The following is a 19,412-nucleotide window of genomic DNA, read 5'->3' as shown; positions in this document are numbered from 1 at the left end:
CCTCATTCCTAAAAGGAAGCTTATCTTCAAACTTTGGCCCTAGTTCTAAACTCCCCCACCATCAGGAACATTATTTCTGAATCTACCCGGTCTAATCCTGTTAGAAGTTTAAAAGTTTGGGCTTCCAGTGTGGACCATGGAGTAAGTGGTCACACACAAGGCAGCTCCTGCCCAAGGTTACAGAAAAGAGCTCTTTTTTTTTAAAAATCAATACGGGGTGGAATTTTGATGAAAAGACATAGGTGAATGTTGGCGGAATACTTTCCCCTAGGAATGGTATGTCTCTTGGTTACCAGGCCCGGTAGAAACAGTGAAAGATTTGGCTGAAGCTGCAGCAAAGACAAAAGCCTCTTCCAGCATGCAGGCGGGGGAAGGGCGAGCTTAAAGGCCTCAAGCTGACTTGAGGGCCTCTATTAAAGCTAAATTCTAGCAGCAGAGGGAACAACTATGAAAAGATCTCGCCAAGGCCATTGAAGAAGCGGTGATGAGACTTCCGGTGGCGGCCATGGAGGAGTAGGTCGCGCATTCGGCAGCTCCCATCTGGAACCGACTCTCAAGACCATTTTCAGGAATTTCCACTGACTTTTTGGGGCAGATTAGTGAAGCAAATGCTGCCAAAAGGATTCCCTCTCTGTTGTATGGATAGTTGGACCAGGAGTGGCCGGGTGAAGCGTTTAAGTCCCAGCAGACAGAAGCATGCGACCAGGGTCCATGGGCGCAGTGGACACAGGAGCAACAGGAGTTCTTTCGGGGTTGCTTTGCTGATCTTAAAAAGGACATGCTGGCTCCGATGAAGGCATCAATAGACCAAATGATCGCAACTCAGGCAGCACAAGGGAAAGCGATTAAGGAGATGGGGAAAAAGCTGTCCGACCACGAGGACGAGTTGGTTGTATTGGCCCTCAAATGGAGGCGCAGGATGACCTCCACAAGAAGTGGCAGGAGGGGCTGGAGGACCTAGAAAACAGGTCCAGGAGACAGAACTTGAGAATTGTGGGCTTCCCCGAAGGTGTGGAGCATGTGTGTCCAAGATGCTGGAGATGCTGATAGGGACGGGAGTATTCCCTCGACCCCTGGAGCTGGACGGGGCGCACAGAGCCCTCGCAAGGAAGCCCAAGGCGAATGAACCGCCGAGGGCCATGGTAGTGAGCTTTCATCGCTTCTCGAACAAGGAACTTGTCTTGCGGTGGGGAAAAAAAGAACGGAGCAGCAGGTGGGAGAACAGCGTGATACGCATCTACCAGGACCTGGGTGTGGAGCTGGCCAAGAGGCGTGTTGGATTCAAACGGGTGAAGGCGACCCTCTTCAGCAAGGGCGTGAAATTTGGAATGCTACACCCAGCGAAGCTATGGGTCACGTACAAAGAATGGCATCACTATTTTGAGATGCCAGACGAGGCGTAGTCATTCGTCAAACAAGAAAAGCTGGATTTGAATTAAAGGAGTTAAGCTTTGGTGGAATGCGTCGGTGGGGCTGGGTAACATGGTACCGTTTCTAATATAAGATTTTATGCAATGTTGGATGCGTGTAAGGGCTGTGGTGGTGGCTGGAGGGTGCCGTGTTTTCGGCAAAGTTCAGATACGGAGGGGGGTGGGGGCCCTGGACTTAGTGCGAATTTTCGGGAAGTTGGAGCCTTGGTTCAACAAGTGTCTCCTCACGGGGCAATGTTAGTGTCTTCTGTTTATTTTTTGTTTCGCTTATTCTATTTACTCACTTGGGCTGGAGAGGTAGTTTAATTGGTTTATTCATGTGGGGATAAGGGTCCGGACAGCGAGGCGACAGTCTGATCGGCGCTACAGGCAGGAGCGGCCAGGGTCAGCTGACTTTCGGGAGCATAGTGGGGGTGAGCAAGTGCCCAGCTGGTGCTTGGCGGGCGGTTTTGGGTCGTGGGGCTTTGGGGGGGGGGGGGGGGGGGGGGGGGGGAATGCTGCTTTGCTGACAGAGGAGGTATCAATATCGGGGTACCAATTGAGGGTCGGGAGCGGCGGCTCCCTGTGAAAATCGCTTATTGTCACGAGTAGGCTTCAATTAAGTTACTGTGAATAGCCCCTAGTCGCCACATTCCGGCGCCTGTCCGGGGAGGAAGGCAGAAGTAGCAATGCTTCAGGAGACGCATTTAAAGCTTGCAGATCACACAGGATTTAGAAAGGGATGGGTAGGCCAGGTGTTCCATTCAGGGCTGGATTCTAAGACCAGGGGAGTAGCAATTCTGATCAGCAAGGGTGGGGCATTTGAGGCTGGGAGAATTGTGGCAGATAAGGGGTGTAGGTATATAATGGTGAGTGGAAAGTGGGAGGGGGTCAGAGTGGTGTTTATGAACGTCTATGCTCCGAATTGGAATGATGTGGAATTTGAGACGCATGCTCGGCAAATCCCGGACTCAGAATCACACCACCAGATCATGGGGGGGGGAGACTTTAACACAGTCATTGACCCCGATCTGGACCGGTTGAAGTCCAGGACAGGGAAGCAACCAGCAGTGGCTAAGGAACTGAAGGAGCAGATATTGGGGGGGGGGGGGGGGGGGGGGGGGGGGTAGGTAGATCCCTGGAGGTTCGCACGGCCAAGAGCGAAGGAGTTCTCTTTTTTCTCCCACGTTCATAAAGGTTTATTCCCGCAAAGACTTCTTTGTCTTGAGCAGGGCGTTAATCCCAAAGGTGGCGGGGACAGAATACTCAGCAATCACAGTCTCGAACCATGCCCCGCACCTGGTGGACCTGCGGCTTAGTGAGGAGAAAGGGCAGCACCCACTCTGGAAACTGGATGTGTGGCTGCTGGCGGATGAAGAGGTTTGCGGGCAGATTAGCAGGAACATCCAGGATTACCTGGAAACAAACGATACGGGTGAGGTAGCAGCGGCAACGGTCTGGGAGGCTCTGAAGGTAGTTGTCAGAGGGGAACTCATCTCAATTCGATCCCATAGGGAAAAGAGAGAAAGAGTCGAGAGGGAGAGACTGGTGGAGGAGATACTCCGAGTGGACAGGAGATATGCGGAGGCCCCTGAGGAGGGGCTACTGAGGGAGCAGCGGAGTCTGCAGGAGGAGTTTGAACTGCTGACCACAGGGAAAGCAGTAGCACAGCTGAGGAAGGCAAGGGGGGCATGTCTATGAGTATGGGGAGAAAGCGAGTAGAATGCTGGCACACCAACTGCGAAAGAGGGAGGCGACCAGGGAAATCGGAGGAGTAAAGAATAAGGAGGGTAACATGGTCTTGGATTCAGGGGGAGTGAACAAAGCCTTTAAGGAATTCTATAGTAAGCTATACGAGTCGGAGCCCCCAATGGGAGGGGAATGGATGAGACAATTTTTGGACAGGTTGAGGTGTCCAAAGGTGGAGGAGGACCTCGTGGAGGGGCTGGGGGCCCCGCTTGAATTGGAGGAAATTGTCACGGGTGTTGAGGGCATGCAACCGGATAAAGCCCCGGGGCTGGACGGTTACCAGGTAGAATTCTATAAGAAATTTTCTGAAATATTGAGCCCACTCCTGATGAGGACCTTCAATGAGGCTAGAGAGAAAGGAACACCCCCCCCCCCCCCCCCCCCCCAACAATGTCACAGACCTTGATCTCACTCATTCTTAAACGAGGGAAGGACCCAGAACATTGTGGGTCATACAGGCCGATTTCGCTTTTAAACGTGGATGCCAAATTGCTGGCTAAGATTCTGGCCACAAGAATTGAGGATTGCGTCCCAGGGGTGATAGAGGAAGACCAGACTGGGTTTGTTAAAGGCAGACAACTCAATACCAATGTCCGGAGACTTTTGAATATTATTATGACGCCCTCAGAGGGAGGGGAGGCGGTGGTGGTAACAGCGATGGACGCAGAGAAAGCCTTTGACCGGGTGGAATGGGAGTACCTCTGGGAAACGGTGGGGAGATTCAGGTTTGGTGAGGGCTTTATTGGCTGGGTGAAATTGCTGTACCAGGCACCTGTAGCAAGTGTATGTACAAAACGGCTGAGGTCGGCGTACTTCAAGCTTCACCGGGGAACGAGGCAGGGGTGTCCCCTCTCCCCGTCAGTATTTGCCCTAGCTATAGAACCACTAGCTATGGCTCTGAGAGCCTCGAGGAACTGGCGGGGACTGGTTCGGGGGGTGGGGGGGGGGGGAGACATCGGGTCTCGCTATAAGCGGATGATTTGCTCCTGTATATTTCTGACCCTGTGGCGGTTCTGCGGATCCTGAGGGATTTTGGTCGTTTTTCAGGGTACAAACGGAACATGGGAAAGAGCGAGTTGTTTGTGATCCAGGCCAAGGGACAGGAGGAGAGACTGAAAGAGCTGCCGCTCAGGATAGCAGAGAAAAGTTTTCGTTACCTGGGCATACAGGTGGCCAGGAAATGGGACGCCCCGCACAGGCTTAACCTGACCCAGTTGGTGGAGCAAATGGAAGGGGACTTTAAAAGGTGGGACATGCTCCCGCTGTCACTGGCAGGGAGGGTACAGACCATGAAAATGACTGTCCACCCCAGATTTTTGTTTGTCTTTCAGTGCCTCCCCCATCTTCATCCCCAAGGCCTTTTTTAAGCGGGTGTGGGCGAATAAGACCCCGCGAGTAAGGAGATCGCTGTTGGAGCGCAGTCGGTGGGGGGGTGGGAACAGCTGGAGGCAGCGTCATGTAAAGGTACTAGCCTGGGAGCTTTAATAACAGTTCCTTTGCCGTTCTCGCCGACCCGTTACTCCACAAGTCCGATGATGGTGGCGGCACTGCGGATCTGGGGACAGTAGAGGAGGTACAAGAGGGTGGAGGGAGTGTCGGTCTGGACCCTGATATGTAACAACCACAGGTTTGGCCCGGGTAGGATGGATGGTGGGTTCCAGAGCTGGCAGAGGGCAGGCATCAGAAGGATGGGAGATCTGTTCATAGACAGGAGCTTTCCCAGTTTGAAGGCACTAGAGGACAAATTTAATCTGCTGCCAGGAAACACCTTTAAATATCTGCAAATATTTATCTATCAAATACGCGGATGATTTGCTCCTGTATATTTCAAATATCAAATATCTATCAAATAACGAGCCTTCCTGAAAAAACATTTCCACTTTATTATATAATGAATTTTTGTAACATGCCTTCTGAAAATCCATATTACTGCCAATGCACTACCATGCTTCACTCAACCCACATTGACAAATTGTTTGTCTCCAAAGATTATGGATGATACTTCATTAATCCATGGTTGAACAAGACACCCTCTATTTGTATCTTGTTCCATTTGTGGCCAAGGGAGACATTACTTATTGTTCAATTGTTCCCTCCAGCACATTTTAAGAGATCAGCAAAACCAAATAAAATTGGATATTTACCATCACCAGCGGTATCTAAAGATCGAAGATACTGCAGCTCCTCTGCTGCTCGATCTCTCACTGCTTCTAATTCTACGACTCTGTCACTTAATTTGATAATATTCAAAAAAGCTTCATAATTACAATTGGCATCACGGATCTGAAATAAATAAGATTCTCAGTAATTTTAAAATCAATGTATCAAATTAATTTTAATTAAATAAAATATCCAACAAGAGAAGGCACAAGTAAAAATAATTCCAAATTTAACCCAAGTTGATTTATAACGGTTGGGAAAAATTCATTGTTGATATGTCTACATTTTTTTGTTCAGATTTTCTCCTGTTCCTTTCCTAGAAATTACTGAAGCTGGTACCATTCCCAACCGAGAACATGGGACTGAAAAATGCTCGCAGGACTTCCCCAGTACAATTTTGCACCTGTAGCCACAAAACAATTACATTAATTTCATCATATTTTACTTTTCACCTCAAAAGAGCATTTTCTGTTCTATTTTTCTTCAGGCCCAAACATGGCGCCATCTTTGCCAATTTTCCCCAATGAGGACACGATTGTTACTACAATCTTCTATTCTGTATTTATTCTGGTCAAATACATGAATGTACAGTCAACTCTAGCCATTTGCGGGAGTTTCATTCCCATGTGATCTCACAAAGGGTAAAATTGCGAACAGTGCTCATCATTGGGCTCAATTAGAAAGGTTCCAGCCAAAAGAAGCACAAGGCGAACAAGCACACAGCTGAGGTGTAAGAGCAACTCCCCAGAGACTTTTGGAGGGGCTGGTGGTGAAAGAGAGGAGGGAAATAAAAGAGATCTCTTCCCTTAGTTAATGGAGTAGAGCATGAATCCAGCCACAGTCTCCAGGTCTGCTGCCTTTCACCTCAATGAGGTCACAAGTCATTCTCACAGCTGATTCCTGGGTTCACAGCCAGACTTAGTGCTTGAACTGAGCCACAAGCCAATTTGGAAAAGGTATCAAGAGACTGACCTGCTCTGCTACCATGTGAACAGGACTTTATATTTCACTTGTTTATGGCAGCTTTGAGGTTGTCTTGCAAGAACTAGCGGGCAGAAACACAGGCTCCAGTAGCTGGTGAATCAACAATGTCATCAAGTAACCATGATCTTACGGGCTCTACACTAAGGTTTGGGTCTCTAGCTTCAGCCACTGCCCACTCTTCACCCTATTCTATGTCCCATTTTTCTATCATCCCAGATTTGGTGGAGATATCTGACACCATGTTGAAAGAGGTATTGAGGAGGATTTATTTTGAAGACGAGGGAAGGGAAATCTATGTAAAACAGTTCATAGATAGTGTCCAAAGGTGTAGAGCCAAACAGTAGGTGGCTGTGTTCCGGAAGGTGGACATGTAACAAAGGCCAATCAGTAGGAGTAAAAGGCTAGAGGAGGTTGCAAATATAGATTGAGACCAAGGAGAGATATATGAATGAGGACATTGATTTTGAATTCAATGCTCCTTGCTGGAAAACCACAACGTCAACAGAGATGTAGACCATGTGCCTAGATGAGAAGTGTGACATTTTAAAAATTGCAGATGAGAAAAATTTCAGGCCACAAACCGCAAAACAAGTGCTCAGATTTGCCCGAGAAAACAAATTTGCGATGGAGGGGCATGTGAATGGCGGGAGTGGACTTCTTTTAAATACATTAAATCACATTTAACCTGAGAGAAAAACATGCACATAATTCACTCCTCAAAATGCATTAGTATTCCAATGAATTAACAAATAGTCAAGTCAAACTTGTCACTTACCAACCATATAATATACTGATTAATGTAGTCAGGATCACTGAGCTGGTTGATTAATGGAAGAAGAATTCCTTTAGCCAAAATTTCCTGAAAAATTAAAATAATCCTTTTGGCTAGTTTGTCATTTTGAAAATCATAGTAGTGTATTAACACATTTGAAAATTACACAGCTTCTAAAGTATACAACAGAGTTTAAATTTCCTGCTAGTACGATGGAAAATTCTCTCCCAATAAACTTTGTGTCATTAAACATCAACATTATAACATGTGTTTATATTTATAGAAAGATTTATACAATATTAAGTGTTCGAAATAGAGAAGAATTCCAAATGGAAATTGCATATTTTGAGCAGGTATCAATTATATCAGGATTCAGAAAGCTCTGAGAGCTTTGCTCAGTTGAATTCAAATTAAACCCCCCGCCCTATTACTTTCCTGCAGCAATTCCTAGGTTTCAATAACTGGACACATTTATTGGCATTTACCACATCCTTTATGACAGTTATCGCATGAGCAGTTTGTTATGGAGCCACTCCCCAATAGACCACATAATGATTGCAAAAATACAACTGCTGAATGAATCTGCATATAACTAAGGAACACAATAAATTTTATGGATACTCAATTGGGCAATGTTTTAAAGGTTTTAATTGTTTTCTTTAAAAAATATTCTTTGATATATTCAAGTAAGGTAATGTGGTAATGTTTGATTACTAGGGTTTACGTTTATTACACAAAAAATATTTAAACTCTTAAACTGGACCACATTTAAAACCTAGAATTGTTAAAAGTCAATTTGTTTGTATTTTTAATAAAAACAATTCATTCAAAATCTTTGAAATTATATTAGTGACCTTGTGTCCAAAAGATCCAGGTTGAACTTTTCTTGAAGGCCTGCAAATACGTGGAGGGTGGGATTCTCTCTTCCTGCTGCTTGTCAATGGCATTTCCCATTGAAGCCATCCCACACCGCCAGGAAATTCACAGGTGGGGGGGAAAACAATCCACCAGTGGAAAAAGAGAACCCCAGCAGCCGAGAAAGTTCCAGCCGTAATTTGCAATGGTGATGAATTCACCCTTGGGGTAGGTCAATTTTGTGGATGAGCCTGCTTCGACCATGGTGTTTTTAAAATTAATGTAATAGGCCACCAAAATTCATGCTGCACTAACTGCAATTTGCATTGAAAATTGCAGGGGGTTTTTTCCCCCACAAGTAAAACCGACAGAAGATGAATTGCACCAAAGAACCAGTGCAATTCAGGGTGATGATTCGTAAGAAATAACTAGCATTTGTTACAGAGCATCATATCCTCAAGCTTTTGTTGATAATATACTATTCCAATAGCATACGACACTCTTCTACCAAAAGAATGGAAAGGAGTGGAAAAAAGGGAATCGCAGCCAAAGCATATCCACCTGTGGCTTAGCTTCTCACCCCCCACATTGTTACCTCGAGTCCCTCATTGGTCATTCTTGTTCCCTCATTTTTCTCATCTACAATCATCCCAAGGTAACAAGACATAAAGATACAGGATCAGCTTTCATATGTAAGCTGACATCCAGTTCTACCTCTTTCCCAACTGTCTCAACCATTCTATTGTTTTTGTACTATCACACTACTTGTTTGACATCTAAACTTGGATAAGCCACAATTCTCTCCAGTTAAACAGAACTTTAAAAGCAGCAGCTGAAATAGTTATAAATTATATCACTTTCAATGACTATATAATCTTTAAAGTTAAACCAGCCAATCTCACCCTTAGGAAATATCTCATGTTCTTGTTATGGAAGTCTCCAGGAGGTAGAAACAAATACAGTAAAATCTCAGAAAGATCTCGCAGGAACCCTGAAACGAGAGACAATTTGATTTCAACAGGCTGTATATGCCTAGCATACAGAAAATCTCCAATAGGGTCATCTTACTTCAACAACAACAACCTTATTTCTAATAGTGACTTTAAATCACACTGTTTATCACACTGGGGGGCTGTTTAGCACACTGGGCTAAATCGCTAAAGCACACCAAGCAGGCCAGCAGCACGGTTCGATTCCTGTAACAGCCTCCCCGAACAGGCGCCGGAATGTGGCGACTAGGGGCTTTTCACAGTAACTTCATTGAAGTCTACTCGTGGCAATAAGCAATTTTCATTTCATTTTTTCAAATATCCAAAGTGCTTCTTCGAATGTTGCAAGAAAAACTTGACTTTGAACCACATGTGATATTTGAAGCTTTGTCAATGAAGCAGGTTTTAAGCAACATCTTAAAAGGAAGAGAGGTAGAGAAACAGAAATTTCAGGAGGGAATTCTATCCTTTAGGCCACAGGCAACTGAAGACAAGGCCACCAATAGCTGAGTCAGGATCCTCAAGGAGACAGAATTAGAAGAGCCCAGATATCTGAGAGTGCCATTTGGCTAGAGGAGCTTAGGGTTAGGGTTGGCGCAGGGTGGCACGTGACAACGCCAGGGAAGGATTTAAAAACAAGGATGAGAATCCTAAAAATCAAGGTGTTGCATAACCAGGAGCAAATGCAGGTCAATGGGTGAACAGGATTTTGTGTGCATAACAGCGCAGGCAGCAAAATTTAGAAGGAAATTGTGGGAGATTAGAATGTCTGGGAAAATAGTTTGGATGCTTTCCAGTAGGGTGAAATGTGTGATGTGGGGGTAGGGTGGAGGAGAACAGATGTTTCATCACACAAGCTTCCAAGAGAAAAAAAAGGCCCATAGTGTGCTTCCAGTTCAAGATGAAGGCTCACCATACTTGGGTTGGTATATATCCAATAATATCCAATATGCAAGTTACCAGCTAGTTGCTTTAATTAAAATGAGAGTCGACATTATATGGAAGAAGGCTTTACATATTTTACACAGTGAACACCAAGTCTTAAAAGAATACGTTTCTTAATGCAATTTAACTAGAGGAGCATCAGTAATAAAGATTCGCACAATTTCAAAAAAGGTACATTCCAGGCCTGATTTCCCAGCTCCACCGTGGCGGATTCCAATGCAGGAGATGAAGTGAGCCATTCAAATCTTTAATGACTTCGACAGGACCAGAAGATCCTACAGTGGGAGGGGCCAGAAAATCCCACACCAAGATTACCAGAATTCTATTTTCATACAAGTAATGATAATGATGTGTGAGGATTTTCAGAGTACAATGGAGGTAAAAATACTCAAGTTACAGGTTATCATTTTAGGATGGAGGAGGGCAAGGAGACAGAAACTAGGGGCGGAATTCTCCGCAAGGCCCGACGCCGTTGTGAAACCTGGAGAGGTTCACGACGGCGTCGGAAGCCTCTCCCGGCCCCCTATTCTCCCCTACCCGGTGGGATAGGCAGGCCGTACCGGGAAACTCGACCGCCGGGCCTTGTCCCTGGCTTCAAGGCCCGGAGCGCCAAGAATGACGCCGCTGTGGTGCCTAATGACGTCAGCCGCGCATGCGCGGTTGCCGTCTTTCCCCTCAACCGCCCCGCAAGACGTGGCGGCTTGATCTTGCGGGGCGGCGGAGGGGAAAGAGTGCGTCCCCTTGTGACGCCGGCCCGACGATCGGTGGGCACCGATCGCAGGCCAGTCCCCTCCCGAGCACGGTCGTGGTGCTCGATCCCCGATACGCCCCCCCTAGGCCCCACACTTACCTGGCGCGCCATGTTCACGACGGCAGCGACCAGGTGTGGTTGCCGCCATCGTGAACAGGTCGGGAACAGAAGGCCACTCGGCCCATCTGGGTCGGAGAATCGTGGGCCGCCTTTCTCCGAGCGGCGTGTCAGAAAACCGGACACGCCATTTGGGGGGGGGGGGGGGGGGGGGGGGAATAGCAGGAGGTGCGGGAGTGGACCTCCTGCTATTCTCCCACCCATCGTGGTTGCGGAGAATCGCGGCCTATAGCTTTGATCCAGTTAAATAAGCCAAAATATGTCAAATAACCTTCCTCTTCCATATGTTCTGTATGATCCTTTATTGTCAAAAAGCTAAAAACATACGTAAAGTCGAAAAATATAACAAACCTTCTTCATCTTTAACTGAAGTACAAACTAGGTCACGGCAGACTTCTCTCTCCATTTCCACTTCAACCTCAAAAAATATTTCAACAAACTCTTCCAAACCATCTGAAATGACAGAATTGTTGCTCCAATTGATGTATCAGAATCCACTATATTATTGCAGTTACTTTAAGAACTTGCCCTAAATATTATTTTATTAGTTAAACGTAACATACAGGTCTGAAAAATGGAAAGAGAGTTATGATGATGCAATACAAAAGTATCTAAGTAAGCAAAGTGTACATGGGAACAAATAGACCATGTTTCCCCTCAAGGCCACCATCGACCATTCAATAGGCTGATCTGCATTTCAACTCTGTCTACCGGCTTTAGCTTAGTCTCCTTTCACATCTTCGTCCAGAAAAACTTCATAGATTTCATATTCAAAATGATTAATCAAGCAAGCCTCTATTGTTTTCTGTGGTAGATGGTTCTACAATTGTACCAGCCTTTGCAGGAAGAGCTATGCCCAATATCTCTCCTCAATGGTCTTACCCCGATTTTAAGGTGGTGTCTCCTTGCCCTCGACTTACACCGGAGGGGAGATAAACATATCTCTACCTCACTCGTCAAATACTTTCAAAACCCTCAAAATCTTAACTTCCCAGATGCTTCCCTATTTCAGTGAATACAAGTCTAGCTTATGTACTAAGACTCATCTTTCATTCTTTCACTCCACAGATTAGTATTTCCCACTTTCTCTTGTGTTTTAGCTTTGAAAAAGGATCATCTGGAATCGAAATGTTAGCTCTTTTCTCTCCCCACAGATGCTGCCAGACCTGCTGAGATTTTGCAGCATTTTCTCTTTGGTTTCAGATTCCAGCATCCACAGCAATTTGCTTTTATCTAACTTATGAACGCTCCTCATAATCTAACCTTTGGGGCCCTGTGAACATTCGGATACATTTGTTCTGCACTTCCAACATCAATATATCTTTTCCGTGGTATGATGTCGAAAATGCACAAGATAGTCCAGATCTTGGGCAGCAAGGTAGCACAGTGGATAGGGGCTGCACAGTAGATAGCACTATGGCTTCACAGCGCCAGGGTCCCAGGTTTGATTCCCCGCTGGGTCACTGTCTGTGCGGAGTCTGCACATTCTCCCAGTGTCTGCTTGGGTTTCCTCCGAGTGCTCCAGTTTCCTCCCACAGTCCAAAGGCATGCAGGTTAGGTGGATTGGCCATGCTAAATTGCCCTTGTGTCCAAAAAAGGTTAGGAGGGGTTACTGGGTTATGGGGATAGGGTGGAAGTGAGGGCTTAAGTGGGTCGGTGCAGACCTAATGGCCTCCTTCTGCACTGTATGTTCTATGTAGATGTGGTTTAACTGGGGCTTTGTATTGCTGCCGCAAAACCTCTTCCCTCTTAAATCGTCTGGCCACAGAGCAACAATTGCCAAACTATGGACTTAACCCCAACAGGGTCAGAATACATTATTTTTGAGTTGTGAGCTCCAAGTAACAATGTGCTAACTGCTGGGAGGCCCCTTTAGGTCTTCATGATCCTTTCTAATGTTGGGCATGATCTAATGGACAGATGTTTGAGGCCTGATTGCGACTGTTTAAAAGTCCGTAAAAAGCATTTTTCTTTTTAAAACCTGTAGTTTAAACAACTCCCACCATGCTCAGACTCTTTCATCCCTTGCTCAGCAGCTGAAGGCCATACCACAAAACCCCATATTAAACAAGTCTCGTACCTTCCAAATTTTCAATCTGTGATCACGTGAAGTTTGGGGGTATTAAAATTGCATAGGAAATAGATTTAAGAAGCACTGCTACAGAGGCTTCCAATTTCATTTTTGAAAGTGGTCAGGTACAAAATCTATATTGTACACAGATTCCAAAATCGCTTTGCATCACCTCTAAGCAAGATTTTCACTATTTAAATAATGCTCTAAAAACTTTCTTTCAGTGGTTCAAAATGGTTGACCTCACACGTAACCGCACAGAATTCTATTTGCCTCAGTTTTACCCAGCCATTTAAACTATCAATGTCGCGTCACAATTCCATGTCCCTGTCCACTTTACTTGCTACATCACCATCTCTGAGTCATCAGCATCATTGGAAATAAATGCATTTTATTGGACAGACCTGAAGCATCTTGCTCCACAGATGCTGCTGATTTTCTATTTCAAATTTTGTTTTTAAACTTGGAAGAGTCGTGCTCTCGCACCAGATAGAATTAGCGTTTACATAAGCATAAGATTTGAACATACTAAAAACTAGGGCCCTTAACTGGAAATCAACAATCAGGTTGCGGATTGCTCCACATGGCCCAGTTACAGAAGTAATGAGCAGTGAAATTACATTTCCTCAAAGGCATTTTCTTTTGTTATTAATGTCACCAAGAGAAGACTTCCGGTGGCGGCGATGACGTAGGAAGCCGCACATTTGGGAGCTCCCGTTTCAAACGGACTTTTTGGCTCTTTTTAGAGCACAAAACGGAAATTTTTCGACGTCTCCCGGTGGGAGAAGTTGTGCTGATCGACTTTCCCCGCAGTTCATGACTCGAACTCAGAGTGGAAGGGGGGTAAAAACAGCAGCAGCTCCCCAGAAAAAACGGGGGAAGGAATCCAAGATGGCGGCCGTCGGAGCTCCAGAGGAGTGGAAGCAGTGGGCCCTGGAGCAACAAGCTGCTCTCCTGTGCTGTTTTGCAGATTTCAAGGCTGAGGTACTGAGCTCTCTGCAGGAAACGAACAAAAGGCTCTCGGAGATGCAGACGACCCAGGGCGCTGCCATCAAGGAGTTGCAGACGCAGGCCACTGAACGAGAGGAGGAGGCCGGGATCCTCGTGAGTAAGGTGGAGGGACACGAGGCGCTCCACAAGTAGTGGCAGGACCGCTTCGAGGAGCTTGGTCACCGCATGAGGCAGAAAAATCTGCGGATCTTGGGCCTTGCGGAGGGGATGGAGGGGTCGGACCGGACAACCTACGTGGCTGTAATGCTGGGTTCGCTAGTGGGGGCCGGGTCTCTCCATCTGCCCCTGGAGCTGGAGGGAGCACACAGAGTACTGGCCAGGAGGCCTAAGGAGAATGAACCCCCGCGTGCGGTGCTGGTGAGATTCCACCGGTTCAGTGATCGGGAGTGTGTGCTGCGCTGGGCCAAGAAGGTGAGGAGCAGCAACTGGGAGAATGGGGTAGTACGGATCTACCAGGATTGGAGTGCGGAGGTGGCTAAGCAGCGGACTGAGTTTAATCGGACAAAAGAGGTGCTTTACAAGAAGATAAAGTTCGGAATGTTGCAGCCTGCGCGCCTGTGGGTAACTTATTCGGACCGGCATTATTATTTCGATTCCCCGGAGGAGGCGTGGGCCTTCGTGCGGATGGAGAAACTGGACTTGAACTAGGGGTTGGGGGGTCGGTTGTAATACTCTATTGCTGGATTCTGCTGTTGCTGTGTTCTCTTTTTCTGTACTTTTGCAATTTTGATATGGTTATTTATAGGGGTGTTGTTCTGTTATGTTTTTTGCTGTGGGGCATTGTTTGAGTTTTGTATCTTGCGGGGAGGGTTGGGAGGGTTTGTTGTATTCTATGACGGGTTGGGGGTATGGAGTGGGGCTGGTATTTGGGAGCTGCGTCAGAAGGGTGTGGTGGGCAGTGCGAAAGCGCGGGCTTTCCTTTGGTTTCCCGCGCTGCGGGGCTGGGGGGGTGGAGACGATGATGGGGGGAGGCGGGGCCTAGACTGGTTCTTCCCCGCGCTGGAGCGGTGCCTGGAGGAGGGATAGGATGGGGGATGATCCCACTTTGGGAGGGGTCGGGTTATTGGCGGGAGTTTCCGGGGTCAGCAGAAGTTAGCTGACCCACGGAAGTACAATGGAGGACGGTTCGCGGCTAGGAGGGTTCCTAGCCGGGGGGGGGGGGGGAGATACCGGGTTGCTGCTGGCAGGATCAGGAAGGAGCTGGTGGGGGCCGGGGGGACAGAGGTGAGGTGTTGTCGCTGTGGGGACCTGGTCGGGCAGGGGGTGCTGGCCTGGGGCGGGCAGTCGATGGGCTATGGCTAGTCGACGGGGGAGGGGGGCGGGACGCCCTCTGATCCAGTTGGTCACCTGGAATGCGAGAGGATTGAATGGGCCGGTGAAGCGGTCGAGGGTACTTGCTCATCTGAGGGGGCTAAAGGCAGATGTGGCAATGCTTCAGGAGACCCACCTGAAGGTAGCGGACCAGGTCCATCTGAGGAAGGGATGGGTGGGGCAGGTTTTCCCACTCTGGGTTGGATGTGAAGAACCGGGGAGTGGCGATTCTGGTGAGGAAAAATGTGCCGTTTGAGGCATCGAAGGTGGTGGCGGATAAGGGGGGGTAGGTATGTTATGGTTAGGGGCAGGCTCCAAGGAGAGAAGGTGGCACTTGCTAGTGTATATGCCCAAAATTGGGACGATGCGGGCTTTATGAGGCGTATGTTGGGACGGGTCCCGGATTTAGAGACGGGAGGTCTGATCATGGGGGGACACTTCAATACGGTGTTGGATCCTTCACTGGATCGGTCCAGCTCTAGGGCGGGTAGGAGGCCGGCGGCGACCAAGGTACTGAGAGGGTCTATGGACCAGATGGGTGGGGTGGATCCATGGAGGTTTGTGAGGCCGAGGGCACGGGAGTACTCTTTCTTCTCCCACGTACATAGGGTCTACTCTCGGATAGACTTCTTTGTGGTGAGTAGGGGACTGATTCAGAGAGTGGAGGAGGCCGAGTATTCGGCCATTGCAATCTCCGACCACGCTCCGTATTGGATAGAGTTGGAGATGGGGGAGGTGCGGGACCAGCGCCCGTTGTGGAGGTTGGATGTGGGGTTGTTGGCGGAGGAGGTGGTGTGTAGGAGGGAAGTATTGAGGGGTCCCTCGAGGTGAATGATACGGGGGAAGTTCAGGTGGGGGTGGTCTGGGAAGCCCTGAAAGCAGTGATTCATGGGGAGCTGATATCCATCCGGGCACACAGGGAGAGGAGCGAGAGGAGTGAGAGGGATAGACTGGTGGGAAGGATGCTGGAGGTAGACAGGAGGTACGCAGAGGCACCAGAGGAGGGACTGTTGGGGGAGAGGCGCAGCCTGCAGGCTAAATTTGATTTGCTGACCACTAGAAAGGCAGAGGCACAGTGGAGGAAGGCACAAGGGGCAGTGTATGAACATGGTGAAAAGGCGAGTAGGATGCTGGCTCATCAGCTCCGCAAGCGGGATGCGGCAAAGGAAATTGCTGGAGTGAGAGACAAGAGTGGGAATGTGGTGCGGAAGGGGGTAGAGGTGAATGAGGTCTTCAAGGACTTTTACGGGGAACTGTACCGGTCGGAGCCAACGGGGGAAGAGGAGGGGAATGAAGAGGTCCCTCGACGGGCTTTCTTTCCCGAAGGTGCAGGAGGGGTTGGGTGCGCCGATTGAGCTGGAGGAGCTAGTTAAGGGGATCGGGCAGATGCAGTCAGGGAAGGCACCAGGGCCGGATGGGTTCCCGGTGGAATTTTATAAAAAGTTTGTGGACCTTAATGAAGCGTGGGAAGGGGGGGACTTTGCCCCCCGACGATGTCGCGGGCACTGATCTAGTTAATCTTAAAGAGGGACAAGGACCCCCAGCAGTGTGGTTCATACAGGCCCATATCTCTCCTCAACGTAGATGCCAAGGTGCTGGCAAAAATCCTGGCCACCAGAATAGAGGACTGTGTGCCAGGGGTTGTACATGAGGACCAGAAGGGTTTGTGAAGGGAAGGCAGCTGAACACGAATGTGCGGAGATTGTTGAATGTCATCATGATGCCGGCGATTGAGGGGGAGGCAGAGATAGTGGTGGCGCTGGATGCGGAGAAGGCCTTCGATAGAGTGGAGTGGGGGTACTTATGGGAGGTGTTGGGGAGGTTTGGATTTGGTGAAGGGTTTATTAGATGGGTGAGGCTGCTGTATGAGGCCCCGATGGCGTGCGTGGCCACAAATGGGAGGAGGTCGGAGTACTTCCGGCTTTACCGAGGGACCAGGCAGGGTTGCCCCCTGTCCCCCTTGTTGTTTACATTGGCAATCGAGCCGCTGGCGATGGCGTTGAGGGATTCAGAGAGGTGGCGAGGTTTGGTGCGAGGTGGGGAGGAACATAGGGTGTCGTTGTATGCCGATGACCTGTTACTGTATGTGGCGGACCCGGTGGGAGGGATGCCGGGGGTGATGGAGCTGCTCGCTGAGTTCGGAACCTTTTCAGGTTATAAACTAAATTTAGGCAAGAGTGAGGTGTTTGTGGTGCACCCTGGAGACCAGGAGGAAGGAATTGGTAGGCTCCCGCTTAGGCGGGCAGGGGAGGGTTTTAGGTACCTGGGGGTGCAGGTGGCCAGGGACTGGGGGACTCTTCACAAACATAATTTCACCAGACTTGTAGATCAGATGGAGGAGGAGTTCAAGAGGTGGGACATGCTGCCATTGTCGTTGGCGGGGAGGGTGCAGTCCGTCAAAATGACCGTGCTTCCGAGGTTCTTGTTCCTTTTTCAGTGCCTGCCCATCTTTATCCCCAGGGCCTTCTTTAGGAGAGTGACTAGCAGTATCTTGAGCTTTGTGTGGGCACATGGGACTCCGAGAGTGAAGAGAGTTTTCCTGGAGCGAGGGAGGGATAGAGGTGGGCTGGCGCTGCCCAACCTTTTGGGGTACTATTGGGCAGCCAATGTGTCAATGGTGCGTAAATGGGTGATGGGTGATGGAGGGGGGAGGGGCGGCGTGGAAAAGAATGGAGATGGCGTCTTGCAGAGGTACGAGCCTGGGTGCCATGGTAACGGCGCCGTTGCCGCTCTCCCCTAAGAGGTTTACCACGAGCCCGGTGGTGGCGGCGACCCTAAGAATCTGGGGACAATGGAGACGGCATAGGGGGGAAACAGGGGGCTCGATGGAGGCTCCATTGGGTGGCAATCATCGGTTCATCCCGGGGAACAAGGATGGGGATTTAGGGGGTGGCAAAGGGTGGGCATCAGTAAATTGAGGGACCTGTTTATTGGCGGGAGGTTTGCGGGCCTGGGGGAACTGGAAGATAAATTTGGGCTTCCCCAAGGGAACATGTTCAGATACTTGCAGGTAAAGGCGTTTGCTAGGCGACAGGTAGAGGGATTCCCTTCGCTGCCCTCGCGGGGGACGATGGACAGAGTGCTTTCGGGGGTGTGGGTTGGAGAGGGGAAGGTGTCTGACATCTGTAAGGTAATGCAGGAGGTGGAGGAGTCGTCAGTGGAGGAGCTGAAGGCTAAATGGGAGGGGGAACTTGGGGAGCAGATAGAGGACGGGACTTGGGCGGATGCCTTGGAGAGAGTCAACTCTTCCTCTTCATGTGCGAGGCTTAGTCTCATCCAATTTAAGGTGCTGCACCGGGCCCACATGTCCGGGACTAGGATGAGTAGGTTCTTTGGTGGGTGAGGACAGGTGCACCAAGTGTTCGGGGAGTCCAGCGAATCATGCCCATATGTTCTGGGCATGCCCGGCACTGGAAGAATTCTGGAAGGGGGTGGCGGGGACGGTTTCGAGGGTGGTTGGATCCAGGGACAAACCAGGTGGGGACTCACGATTTTTGGAGTTGCGGTGGAGCCGGGAGTGCAGGAGGCAAAAGAGGCCGGTGTCCTGGCCTTTGCGTCCCTAGTAGCCCGGCGGAGGATCTTGCTGCAGTGGAAGGATGCGAGGCCCCCAAGTGTGGAGACCTGGGTCAATGACATGGCGGGATTTATAAAGTTGGAAAGGGTCAAATTTGCCCTGAGAGGATCAGTACAAACGGTGGCAGCCTTTTCTGGACTTCCTGGCTCAAAGATAGGTATCTTGGTCAATAGCAGCAGCAACCCGGGGGGGGGGGGGTCCTTATTATAGTTTCTATATTTTTCCGCTACGGTTATGTAACTTAACATTGTGTTAACTTAAGTTGTTGTTAATATGTTGGGTTGTTCATTGAGGAGGGGCGAAGGTTCATGATTGTTGTCATTACTGTTATCATTGGTATTTTAGTATGGTTTGATGTTGTTGTATAAATTCTAAATTTTTCAATAAAAATTATTTTTTTTATAAAAATGTCACCAAGAGAAAAAAAAATGTTCAGTTATCTTCTCAGCTTCATAATGGTTAGAACTGATGGAGATCTACGATTCTGCCATCTTTCTGAATCGTACTGAATGTGTCAATGACTTAGGGGGAATAAAACAAAATAATAGACAAAGATACATTACACACTAAAGAAACAATCCTAACAGGAGTTCTTTCTCACCTCCTGCACCAAATTGGCAAGCAATTTGACATCAATTAATTTTCTCTTTCAAGTACTGTGAATTGCAATATTACAACATTTTTGTTTCTGATATTGGACCAGCATATGCAATA

The 19,412-nt window shown here is 48.4% G+C and overlaps 1 protein-coding gene across 1 annotated transcript in view; it reads right to left on the bottom strand.

The window, feature by feature from the left end:
* The window catches only part of snx13 (sorting nexin 13), a 115,954-nt gene that overhangs the window by 86,241 nt on the left and 10,301 nt on the right, over positions 1-19,412 (bottom strand). The window contains 4 exon segments of the mRNA XM_038797464.1: positions 5,303-5,441; positions 7,078-7,161; positions 8,832-8,920; positions 11,083-11,184. Coding sequence (XP_038653392.1) covers positions 5,303-5,441; positions 7,078-7,161; positions 8,832-8,920; positions 11,083-11,137 — 367 coding nt within the window. The 5' untranslated portion in view covers positions 11,138-11,184.

Source organism: Scyliorhinus canicula, chromosome 5 (assembly GCF_902713615.1).
Source record: "Scyliorhinus canicula chromosome 5, sScyCan1.1, whole genome shotgun sequence".
Taxonomy (NCBI): Eukaryota; Metazoa; Chordata; class Chondrichthyes; order Carcharhiniformes; family Scyliorhinidae; genus Scyliorhinus; species Scyliorhinus canicula.
The sequence above is the reverse complement of the archived record's forward strand: the minus strand, read 5'-3'. Positions and strand labels throughout refer to the sequence as shown.